This window comes from Oncorhynchus tshawytscha, linkage group LG25, assembly GCF_018296145.1.
Source record: "Oncorhynchus tshawytscha isolate Ot180627B linkage group LG25, Otsh_v2.0, whole genome shotgun sequence".
NCBI lineage: Eukaryota > Metazoa > Chordata > Actinopteri > Salmoniformes > Salmonidae > Oncorhynchus > Oncorhynchus tshawytscha.
This window is the reverse complement of record NC_056453.1, coordinates 8,280,737-8,293,419: the sequence shown is the minus strand read 5'-3', so window position 1 is coordinate 8,293,419 and position 12,683 is coordinate 8,280,737. Positions and strand designations below refer to the sequence as shown.

At 40.7% G+C, this 12,683-nt stretch overlaps 1 protein-coding gene across 3 annotated transcripts in view; it reads left to right on the top strand.

Annotated features, from left to right (window-relative positions):
- LOC112224145 (src kinase-associated phosphoprotein 1) overlaps positions 1-12,159 on the top strand; it is a 47,539-nt gene extending 35,380 nt beyond the window's left edge. For 2 of the 3 annotated variants that reach the window (XM_024387494.2, XM_024387493.2), the window contains one exon: positions 9,347-11,999. In XM_024387494.2, the coding sequence (XP_024243262.1) occupies positions 9,347-9,439 (93 nt within the window). In that variant the 3' untranslated portion in view covers positions 9,440-11,999. Of the gene's footprint in view, positions 1-9,346 lie in introns of all 3 variants that reach the window. The other variant, XM_042305910.1, reaches the window with a different exon arrangement.
- The last annotated feature ends 524 nt before the right edge of the window (positions 12,160-12,683 follow it).

The window sequence follows — 12,683 nt, the reverse complement described above, 5'->3', positions numbered from 1 at the left end:
TATACTACTGGATATATCCTACGTATGCATACGGAAATGATAACTTTTTCGAGCTCTTATTTTCAGAACTGACAGGTTAGGACTATGTATTGCACATATACAGTCTCTAGTGAAAGTCGATACACCCTTTCTTCACATTTTGCCATTACAGCTGTGAATCATTTTGAATAGGATTCTACCAACAACTCTTAGGGCAACATTTATCCATTGTTTTTGCTAAAATTGCTCGAGCTCAGTAAATTTGGTTGGGAGTCATTGATGGACAGCAATATTCCAACCGTGTCTCTGATTTTTAAGCAAATTTAAGTCAGGATTGAGACATTTAACACCTTTTGGTGTGTCTTTGGCATATACAATTGTGTAATTGTTATTGTCTAACTTTTTATTAGTGTTTACTCTATTTATATTTATTTTGATCCTGACAGACTCCCGTGTCCCTGCCGGTGACAAACATACCCGTAAAATAATTCTGCCATCACAATACTTGAAAATACAGAGGGATTCACACTGTTGTGTTGTATTGGATTTGACCCAAGGCTGTAGTTTTTAATTTAGGTCAAAAATAGAATTTCTTTGCAAACAAAATTGATTATGGAGTGTATTTTTTAACACAGGCTTCATTCTTATTGTGGTAGCAGCATCATGTCATTCTTTTCACCGGCAGAGACTGGGGAGTTTGTCAGGATCAAAATAAATATGAACGGAGCAGTCCAGATAAAAAGTTAGAGAAAACCCTGCCTCAGTATTCTGAAGACCTAACCCTGGAATAGAGTTTTATTTTTCAGCGGGACAATTACACTAATTTCAATGCCAAAAAATAGGTGCTGAGTGTTCCTGAATGGTCCAGTCTCAGTCCTGACTTAAATCTGCTAGAAAAGGTATAGGTATAGGTATACGGTTTCAATATTGCTGTCCATCAATGACTCCCTACCAGCTTTTTTGGAAGTCAGACCAGTGGTGCTGACATGGCTCGTTACAGCTCCTTTGAAGCCTTAGGAGATGCAGAGAAGATGAAGGATACCCGGCCTTTACATGATAAGTTTCTGTCACAAGGAGTTTCCTGGTTCAGTGTTGGTCAAGTCTCTCCAGGGTCCCTCCTCCAAGGAGTTCCTGAAGATGTTTGAGTTCCTCACCTTCCCAATGCCCACCTCCAAAGTGGAGGAGGAGGTCCCCAGGACTCCTGATAAAATGCCTGAAATGAGTAAATGCTATCTTTTTTTTGCTGCCAAAATGTCTAAAATGAGTAAATGCTATCTTTGCTCTGCTAACATCTGTATTGCTTATATTCACTCCTAAGCATGGTTCTCACTAATCTGTTGGGTTGTCCTGCATTCCAGCACGGTAATTTATGTAGCCGGAATCAAAAGACATGGCTCCACAGGTTAGCAGCCACATTCCGATATTCCCAGAGGCACTCATCTGGAATGGTGGAATGGAGTGGGTGAGATTTACGATGTCAACCCATCCAGCCTCCTTTAAACAGAGATAGAGAGAGAGAGAGAGCGAGAGAGAGAGAGAGAAGACTACTCCAGACACTGCTGTTCCATGCAGGTTTCCAGAACATGGACACTAGTGACACCTAGTGGCTGACCTCTGTGCGTTTCTGTCTCTAATTAATACTGTGAATGTTTAATGGATGACAGCACACACACTGAGACTGATTTACACTAGTAGGCTGTATCTCCCTCTTAGATTAACATGAACTTTACCCTAAGTAAATAACTATGAGTTATGTTTAAGTTTGCAGCAAGGAGAAAAAACAAACAATTTAGAATTGATTAAATTAATTAAAAACCTTTATTCATAAATTCAATCAAAACAGAAATAAATAACTTTCATTTTAAACATTCACACATACACACAGGCACACCTTTTCTCTCTCTCACACACAACACAGCTTAACGCTTCAGGCATTCTAAATGAGTGTCACTAAAGGAAAAAATAACTGGCTCTATGGATACAAGGAACATATTAAACTTGTTGAAGAATGTTACGAAAACATTGTAACCATCTGTACTTTTCAGAGAACTTCCAACATACACTTATTGGGAAAAAATGTGTTATCTAGAACCTAAAAGGGTTCTTCGGTTGTCCCCATAGGAGAACCCTTTGAAGAACCCTTGTTGGTTCCAGGTAGAACCCTTTTGAGTTCCATGTAGAACCCTTTTGAGTTCCATGTAGAACCCATTTGATTTCCATGTAGAACACTTTCCAGAGAGAGTTCTACATAGAACCCAAAAGAGTTCTACCTGGAACCATTAAAGGGTTCTCTTTTGTGGACAGCTGAAGAACCCTTTTGGAACGCTTTTTTCTATGAGTGTAGGCCTACCCTTCCTCCCTCCCACACCCTCTCTCTCTTACTTACTCCCGATCTCACACACATCCTCTCTCACACACACATACAATCATACACACCCCACGCTTGCATATGGAGCCTACCTTCGAAACATCTCTTTGAGTAGCCTATTCCTTTAAAAAATTTCCTGTGCCATCCAAATATGTACATAGCCTAGTCAGTGGTCAAGTTATCCGGCTAGCAACCGTTTGTTATCAAACCAGAACATAGCGAACTGCGAGTAGTTTAAAATGGCTCACGAATCCGGAGCAGAAATAAAATAACATATTGGGCCCACTTTAGCTCCGGTAATATTGGGCATCATTTTTACATTATTTTGTCTAGAGGCACACGGTCTTTGGCAAAGTAGCTAAAGGCGCAAGCATTTACTGTGTTATGTTCTGCATTTAAAAGGTGCGCTTAGAAGGTTACATGCGTTGAAGAAATGGAGACGTGATTAACGGCGTCAAGAGAAATGATGCTGATAAATATGTCACATTCTATATTTTTACATCAGAAATGTATAAATTTATGTTGGAAGGTAGAACCAAATCATATAAATATGTGTCTGTAACTACATCATTATCCTCCATCAGTCAGCGTGCTTCAATAGGACAAAGTGGAAACTATATATGCTACCATTTGGAATTATAGTGTAATGTGCAATGCGCTGCTGAAATAATTTGGTTGTAATATAACAATATATTCCACTCATTATCTGGATTTCATTGATACACTGTACGCTGATCATTTTAGCTGGTGAAACTGTAGCAGTTGCAGTAATGATGTAATTCACATAGAAAAGTTGATCTTGTGCTACATCCCATAATATCTGATGATTTCTTCAACATACAGTGCATTCGAAAAGTATTCAGACCACTTGACCTTTTCCACATTTTGTTAAGTTAGTCCCCCCCTCATCAATCTACACACAATACCCCATAATGACAAAGCAAAAACAGGTTTACATTTTTTGTGCTAATTTATAATCAAATGAAATACTGAAATATGACATTGACATAAGTATGCAGACTCTTTACTCAGTACTTTGTTGAAGCACCTTTGCAAGCGATTACAGCCCAAGTTTTCTTGGGTATGATGCTACATGCTTGGCACACCTGTATTTGGGGAGTTTCTCCCATTCTTCTCTGTTCCACTTCTGCATTGCCTTGGCTGTGTGCTTAGGTTCGTTGTCCTGTTGGAAGATGAATTGTCACCCCATTCTGATGTTCTGAGCCCTCTGGATTAGGTTTTCATCAAGGATCTCTCTATACTTTGCTCCGTTCATCTTTCTGTCAATCCTGACTAGTCTGCGAGTCCCTGCCACTGAAAAACATCCCCACAGCATGATGCAGCCACCCCCATGCTTCACGGTAGGGATGGTGCCAGGTCTCATCAGACGTTTGGCATTCAGGCCAAAGAGTTTAATCTTGGTTTCATCAGACCAAAGAATCTTGTTTCTCTTGGTCCGAGAGTCCTTTAGGTGCCTTTTGGCAAACCCCAAGAGGGCTGTCATGTGCCTTTTACTGAGGAGTGGCTTTCGTCTGGCCATTCTAGCATAAAGGCCATAAAATTGGTGCAGTGCTGCAGAGATGGTTGTCCTTTCGGAAGGTTCTCCAATTCTACAGAGGAACTCTGGAGCTCTGTCAGAGTGACCATCGAGTTCTTTGTCACCTTCCTGACCAATGCCCTTCTCCCCCCATTGCAGTTTGGCCGGGTGGCCAGCCAGCTCTAGGAAGAGTCTTGGTGGTTCCAAACTTCTTCCATTTAAGAATGATGGAGGCCACTGTGTTCTTTGGAGACCGTCAATGCTGCATAAATGTTTTGTGACCCTTCTCCAGATCTGTGCCTCGACACAATCATGTTTTGGAGCTCTACAGACAATTCCTTCAACCTCATAGCTTGGTTTTTGCTCTAACATGAACTGTCAACTTTGGGACCTTATATAGACAGGTGTGTGCCTTGACAAATCATGTCCAGTAAATTGAATTTACCACAGGTGGACTCCAATAGAGTTGTATAAACATCTCAAGGATGATCAATGGAAACAGGACGCACCTGAGCTCAATTTCGAGTCTCATAGCAAAGTGTCTGAATACTTATGTAAATAAGGTATTTCTGTTTTTTAGTGGTCTGAATACTTTCCGAATGCACTGTATGTACGTTATAAGGATACTGAAACTGTAAGACAGACATCCTCTCCAAACCTTACATTTTATATATTTTTTGACATGATTTGCAGTAAACTTGAAAACATTTTACATACTGGTACATAGCTAAATACTGTATGGAACATTTGATTTCACCTTTATTATTCCTTCTATTCAGCACTTCAAAAAGATCTGTTTTTAAAATTACATTATGTATTTTTGGCTATTGGCTTACATTTGAGTTAAATCTAAACTGTGAGCTGATTATTATCGGATATATTGGTGACTAAACTAAATTTTCTCGTGGTATGACTCAGGGGTGAAAGATGTGTGGAACTCCATGCTAAATCAAAGGTTCTGAACAAAAAGACAGGGGGCATTACAAGTGTTTGCAGATTTAGTACTAAGAGTTTTTAAAATATACCACTTACATCTGAACAATTTGACAAAGTGATTGACAAAAATATGTAGTTTGCATTGAATTGTATTTTCTTAGGATAAATACTATGTGAGTATCTTATTTCCACATAGGGTCATATTCTCATGTCCTCAACTGCCTTAAGTTCATAACAACCCCAGTTGGCCCATTGCCATAGGTCACACCATGTGAATTTGGCCAAAGAAAAGGGAAAGGGAGGAAAAACAATCAGATGGAGATCACTTTATCGCTTTGTGTGAACCCTTTACCCCCCTCTCTTTATCGCTTTGTGTGAACCCTTTACCCCCTCTCTTTATCGCTTTGTGTGAACCCTTTACCCCCTCACTTTACCCCCTCTTTATCGCTTTGTGTGAACCCTTTACCCCCCTCTCTTTATCGCTTTGTGTGAACCCTTTACCCCCTCTCTTTATCGCTTTGTGTGAACCCTTTTTATCGCTTTGTGTGACCCCCCCCCTCTCTTTATCGCTTTGTGTGAACCCTTTACCCCCTTTACCCCCTCACTTTATCGCTTTGTGTGAACCCTTTACCCCCCTCTCTTTATCGCTCACTTTATCGCTTTGTGTGAACCCTTTACCCCCCTCTCTTTATCGCTTTGTGTGAACCCTTTACCCCCCTCACTTTATCGCTCCTTTCCTTTGTCACACACCCCTTTAAAGCTGCTTTTGTGTGTATAGACACCAATACCCTATAGGGCAAGACATCCTATTTACCACCCAAAGTGGTAGGGGGTGAGTCTGGGATTTGGGGTCATCTAGGAGGCAGTGGTCATCTCCCGGTCAACTACAGTAAGGTTATTTTTCCGGCCCAGCCAATAGCCTAGAACTGTGCCTGGGCAACCCCTAACATTCTGCCTAATTATTATAAATGAGGGGCAGCGTAAACAGCTATTATTACAGACACTCAGTGGTATACACAAATCCACTTTAAATTGCTATTAAGTTAAAGAACCATCCATAATCCCAAGGCGGCTTTCGAAGAGAAGCGGATTGTTTGTTCCTTCATAATTTAGACCGCTCTCATGCTCAGTTATCTGTCGACTTTGAATCTATCACGTTGATTAAATTAAAAGATTGCCTGTTTATTAAACAGATCTAAACAATTTCAAGAAATCACCAAGCCTAAAACCAGTGTGTCCAAATCTCTAAATAGGCATTGCTAGGATTCCCTTTAAATATTAATATCTGGCAAAATAAGTAGACATTTATTTTGCAATGGTCGGATACGTGTTCATGTGCAAAAATATTTCTAGAACAGCTAAGGCAGTCCAGCCCACCTGTGTGAGCAAAATTCTTTGACTAGATTTGTGGTCAAATAGACCAGGAGCTGCGGCTTGTAAGAAGTGTCCATGTTTCATTGTTAGGATGACTAGTAGTGGAGAGAGACGCAGCGCTGCAGTGTGTGTCTGATGATTCTCCTTGTGGATGAGAGCAAAACAGAGAGGGGGGAGAGGTAGCTAGAGAGAAAGAGGGGGCGAAGGAGGGAGGGCAGGGAGAGATTGTAACACCCAGACGGCGGGTTCAGCGGCAGGGCAATGAGAGACTTCCTGCGCTCCATCACGCCCAAGGCCTGCCTTATGGGTCAGTCTTATTAACACTCCTCCTGCGTACGTGTGTGTATGTAGGTGTGTGTTTGTGTTTGTACGTGTGTGTATGTAGGTGTGTGCATCTGTGTATGCGAATGTATGTGTTCACGTGTGTATGTATTGCTTATACATCAAGAGAAATAGTGAGAGCAAAAATACAAAGAATGACAGTGGAACGTGAGCAGAACCTGATGTTCTACAAAAAGGAGTGAATGTATAGCTCAAGGAGGAGAGTGGGAATCGGGTAGAGCAGCTGTCACAGTGACCTGGCATGGCATACAAAGTGCTCCTTCTCCTGCATCCTGCTTCTGTCATTCACCCTATGAGAGACAGTCAAGCCAACCTCCTCCCTCTTCAGGCATCGTTAGCTGTCAATCTGTCCTCCTGCCCAAAGTGAGCGATGGGCCCATCCAAATGTCACCATTAGCCAGCCCCCTGAGTGGTAAATAAACGATGCTACTGGTGTACTGCAGGTGTTGTCATGGCAACCTGCGCAATCCCCCTCTCTCCCCGTGCCAGCCCCACCCACGTTCATTTGCACCCTCTCAATGGAGGAGTCATGGGGAGGTCAACGAGTCAAAGCACCGCCACAACATGGCGCTGTTCTCTCCTCATTCCACCTCCTCCCACCATACACAGTTATGAACTCAGGCCGCACAAACCATTCCAGACTGCCACTAAGGGCCACTTGATAATTTTTTTATTGGAGGAGAATGTCTTGGTATGGAAATGGCATGGCATCGTTGGCACCCACAGAAAGGTGTTATCCATTGTATTTTCTCCTGAAACTTAAAGTCCTATTCCAGTCTCCTTTTCACCTCATTTAACACCTGATTTACTTAACAAAAGTCACATCTCAATAGGTGGTCCACTGGTATCCCCATCACATGAAACATGTGTGTGTGTGGGGGGGCTTCCTCTTTTGTTCCTCAAGCACGTCACAAAGTGACCATCAGACCAACCATCAGTTGTGTCGAAGAAACACTATTTTGCTCAAAATATAGATTTTATGTACCCTTTAGTGAGTGTACTTTATTGTATTTATATCACTTTTCAACAGGAAAAGTCCCCAAAAAATCACTGGAAGATCATCATATCCAAAAGTCTGATATGCATTTTACACCAAATGAAAGGAGAAAAATCAGAAGGAGGTAGGAGAGATTGAAGTTAGGGCATTGTCATTGGAATACATTTCCTCCCTATGCTTCTCTACGAGACCTCCCCTTCCAGCAGGTGTACTCTGAATGAACCCGTAGTAGGCAGCGAGGAAGATGGAGTTGGCATGCTTGACAGACCTTTGCTGCCATTGGCACACTGTGGTGATGTAGCAAGCGTATTCAAATGGTGGCGTTAATAATCAAAAAGAGCTTTCTCAGGGAGGACGTGAGACTGGCTGCACAGATGGGCTGGGGAGATAAATACAACTTTCTGTCACTGGGGTTGGAGGAATGGAGCTGCAACAGCCCCGGGGGAGAGAAACTGTTTCGTTCCTTACTCTCTGATGCCCCAGTCCGTCTGTTTCTCTCCTTTTTTGGATTACTATTCAAGCTAGCTTTCCACAACAAAACATTTTCGCAATAATGTTTTTGGTTTTTAAGATAGAAACATAGGTTTGTATTACTTCAGATATTAGGGCCATGTGTTGGAAATCACAGGGACTAGAAAATTTACCTTTCCATGAAGAAAATGTGTGTGCTTGCTTCACGTGTCTTAAAGCCAGCAAGCACATTAATTTGCCATTTTGAGTGGAGTATTCCACCTTCAATCACTCTGTAATTGCATTGAAACAGTCAGTTCTCAGTGCTCTGTGTAGGTGAACAGACAGAATAATAATGTTCTCTCTGTTCTGCACATCCAGATGGATGAGCTGCTTATCATGACCTGCTCTAAGAACACTTCAGGCCTGGGCCATCACTCTGATCTGTGAGCTCTAACCGACCAATATGTCATCTCTGTCCAGACACAACTTATACGTTATCTCTGTCCAGTCACCAGTCATTAGGAGTAGGTCTGTTTTTCATTCCTCCAGCTCTATAGTGAGGTGTCAGAACTCTCTGTATGATAGGATGGGCTGCTGACTGAGGATGTGGGATCTATCACACCAGTGGCCAGAGAGACAGCCAGGAGAGGGAGAAATGGTTCTACAAACATGCATTCTACACGTAAACCTCATACAAATGGATCGATCGATAGATATAAGATAGCCTTTGGCTTTCAGATGTTGTACCCAGAGTGTGGGGGGTTGCAACATTTTATGAATGGGGGGGGTTGCGCCATTTGATGAATGGAAAGAGACATCTGTTACAAAACACCAAAAAGTGTAATGACTTTTAGCGATTGTCATTGGGTCTACACTCTTGTAGCCGGAATGAATTGATGCACCTTTCTGACTGACAAAAGGACCTTTTTTGTGTTAAGAAAAGGACACTTGAAAAGAGGCTGAAATATGGGACTGTCACAGGATGACAAGTGCTGCCACATGGGATTATTATTTTTTTTTTTACCATGTGGGAGTGTTCGTTTCATTTGGAATAAGCTTTTATTTGAATATTTACCACTGTAGCAGTACAAATTGCATTTGAAACAAATAGGAGAATTGTTAAATTAGCATTATTTAGAGCCCCCCAAAGTTAGACTTTTTTTGCATCATGACTCATTCTGAGACCCCCCTGGGCCCCTGGTAATTCTCAATCTGCACGTACCCCAAAAATGACAAAACAAGGTATCAAGAGCCATTTTGAGGCAATGCTAAATTCTGTTATAAACCTATGTTGACATAGTCTACTGAGCATAGTTGTGCGTGTTCCTCCTCACCATACTTGTGTCTCTCTGTGTTCCAGGAGTATAACATCCATGGCTGGTGGGTCGGAGAGCTAAATGGTACCATTGGAATCGTCCCTAAAGACTTCCTCCACCCTGCCTACATCCTCTGAGCTCAAAGAAGTACTGGATCACTCTCTTATCGTTAAGATTATAAGATAATTTAATGGAGTAATGTAGTGTAACAGGTCTCCTGACACCCACTGAGATAGCCATTGAGAGGGCAGGAGATGTTGTATAGTCACAGCGCTTGGCCGGCCATTTAGGACATCTGGTGGCTGAAAGTAGAACTGCGTGGGAAATTGAATCAGCATTATAGACGGGTTGGTTGTTTAGCAACAAAACCGACGCGTGCGCAACTATGGGGCAAAAGAACTGGCTTAGGTGGTTGACAGCATGTAAACTATATTTAGTCTCTAAATGTTTATTGAAAATGTAAATATATTTGCACAATGAGCACTTGTTGTCTCTCAAATACATAGTTACAGTTGTTGATTAGCTAGCTAATTCATTTTTAGCCATATTAGCGTAGACGTGTCATGAGTCAAAACAAGAAATAGTATCAATAACAAGATGCAATGAGCGGAAACGAGCCACCTACGATTCCCCACATGGCAGCTTCTTCTCATTGTTGCTAGCTATCTGACCATCCAGAATCATTACACCACATGGCCTTCTGCATCATCGACGTGCGCGCATCGTTGTTTCTTGACATTGTCAGCTAACCCGTCTTTATAGATATTGATATGCTCAGTAATGCTTAATTATAGCATCATTGGATTGGGAAAAATGATTCCAACTATACGCCATAGAAAAAATATCACACTGCACAATACTACAGGAACTGTACGTTACACGTTCCGCTCTGATGATCGTTTATCTTTGTATTATGCCTTACTTCTACAGTTGAGTGATGTGACTGACTGCGTTCCCAGCCCCAGCCCCAAACACTGAACACTTCGAGATTGATGACAAACTGAGATATGTTATTATTTCGTAATATAATGTAATGCAATGCTGTTAGTGTAAGGTTTTTGTAGAATGTTTTTGTAAAGATTGACTTAATTTCCATGCATAAATTACATTACCTTGGTCCTTCTGAGGCCTTTGGTCTACACATTGAATTATGGATCATGTCGAAAGGTTTCCTCTATCCAATTGTTTCCAGTGTGCAGTATTTGTACCCATGTGTGTGAATGGAAATGGCCAGATATTTATGAAACATTATGCCCCTGTGACTAAAATAGGAAATCCTCACCTCTGAGTGAACTGGGGGCTATTTGACATTACAAAGCATACTGACTTGTGCCTTCAACAGCCTTGATGCTGACATTAAGATATATAGGCAACAAGGGTTCAGGCTTGCTCCACTATCTTGTTTCAATTAAGAGTTTGAAATTGGAATACCTGATAATTAACAATATCAAGAAAAATACTATATTTTGATTGTTGAGCTTGTACAAATATATTTTCTTAGCCTAATGGTTGTTTTTCTTATGGTTTGGACCTACTGGCCTTTTATGTCCGAGTGAATTGATTGGGTGCTTATGCTTTAACATCATGCAGGTTGTGACTGCTGTCTTTCTATATGCTTTTTGTGTTTTAAAAGAAGTGCACTCTCCTACACATCAACCTGGTCTCAGAGCATTTCATATTATTCTGTCCAAGACACTCCATTTAGTAGGATGCGTTACGTTTCGTATGGTATGAATTAATTTGTGGATGTCCATCATACATTTCATATATGTTACGAATTGCAATTCATATGATATGTTACAAATTGCAATTTGTACAATATGTTACACATTTGCAAAACTTATATGTTACGAATTCCAATTTGTTGTGGCTACCTACCCATACGGAAAACTAATATATGGAAATATATGTATATTAAGGCTGTGTTTTAAATGGGCATATATGGTGCAAACATACACTTAGTATACCAAACATTAGGAACACCTACTCCCATACCCCGTTCAAAGGCACTGACATGTTTTTGTCTGGCCCATTCACGCTCTGAATGGCACACATACACAATCCAAGTCTCAATGGTCTCGAGGCTTAAAAATCCTTCTTTAACCTGTCCTCTTCCCATTCATCTACACAAATTGAAGTGGATTTAAGGAGTGACATCAATAAGGGATCATAGCTTTCACCAGGATTCACCTGGTCAGTCTATGTCATGGAAAGAGCAGGTGTCCTTAATGTTTTGTACACTCAGTGTATATGCCCATATACAGTATGCTTATATATGTATCCACACATATGTACGTAAATGTCACATACTGTATATGTTGAAATATACAAGAATTGCCCATTTTCATTTACGTGACATACATTTCTTACTTTTATATACATACAGTATATATGCATATATTTATAATACTTATATGCTCATACTGTAAATGTATGAAACATGGTATTCAAATGTTTATTACATATAGGTCCTTTGTATGTCACAATACTTGAGTGATAATGCCCGAGATGCGGTGTTTGGAGGATACATTGGCATGGGTGTTGTTAGAACCGAGACGAGGGTCGGGAAACCGTGCCAATATATCCCCCAAACACCGGCTTCAAGGCCATTGCCACTTTTATACAACATGTTCAAATAATGATTGACATATTTTCATTAAAAAATTTATTTTGATGAATTTATTCATACTATTTCATCCTTCCAAAAGATATAGTCCCGAAACTATATGTGTTAAGCCGGCTGGTCGTTCGTTCTATCGGTTTGGTTGCTAGAAATGTTGTCTTTTTTTTCTGTATCTATGGAGAGAACAAGTTGTTAATTCTAAATGCTCCATTGCAAATACTCGCTGGCAACGTTCTTATCCCTTGCTTGCTAGCTAGCCAACTACGGCTAACTTAAATGTCTCGTCAAACAGTGCAGACAGAATAACAACAAAGTAGCTGCATTTGCATTTGTTTAAGATGTTTTCTTGTGACATTTATTTGGATACATCAAATGAGCTAATTTAGGTGCGATTTCGCCTGGCATCGAAAACGTGCTCACCCGTCAGGACACTGTTGTTCAGAGGAGCTAGCCAACAACACAGCTAACACAGTCATTAACTAATCCTAGTCATTAACTTTTACTGTTTTAAACCGTTCCCACTTGTCCCTTTGTGAGTTTGAGGGAAGCACATCATGACAGCATCAGTGGGGGGAAAGCAACACATAAGACAATGAGCACATAGAACAGTTAGGGATGGGTTTGAGGCCATAAAAAAATATATATATATATATATATATATAATGAAAAAAACATTGTGAAAAGCTTATCAGAAATCCTTGACCATTAATGCCCTATTTGCAATGATTTGTAAATTCAATTAAGGGATAGTTCACTTT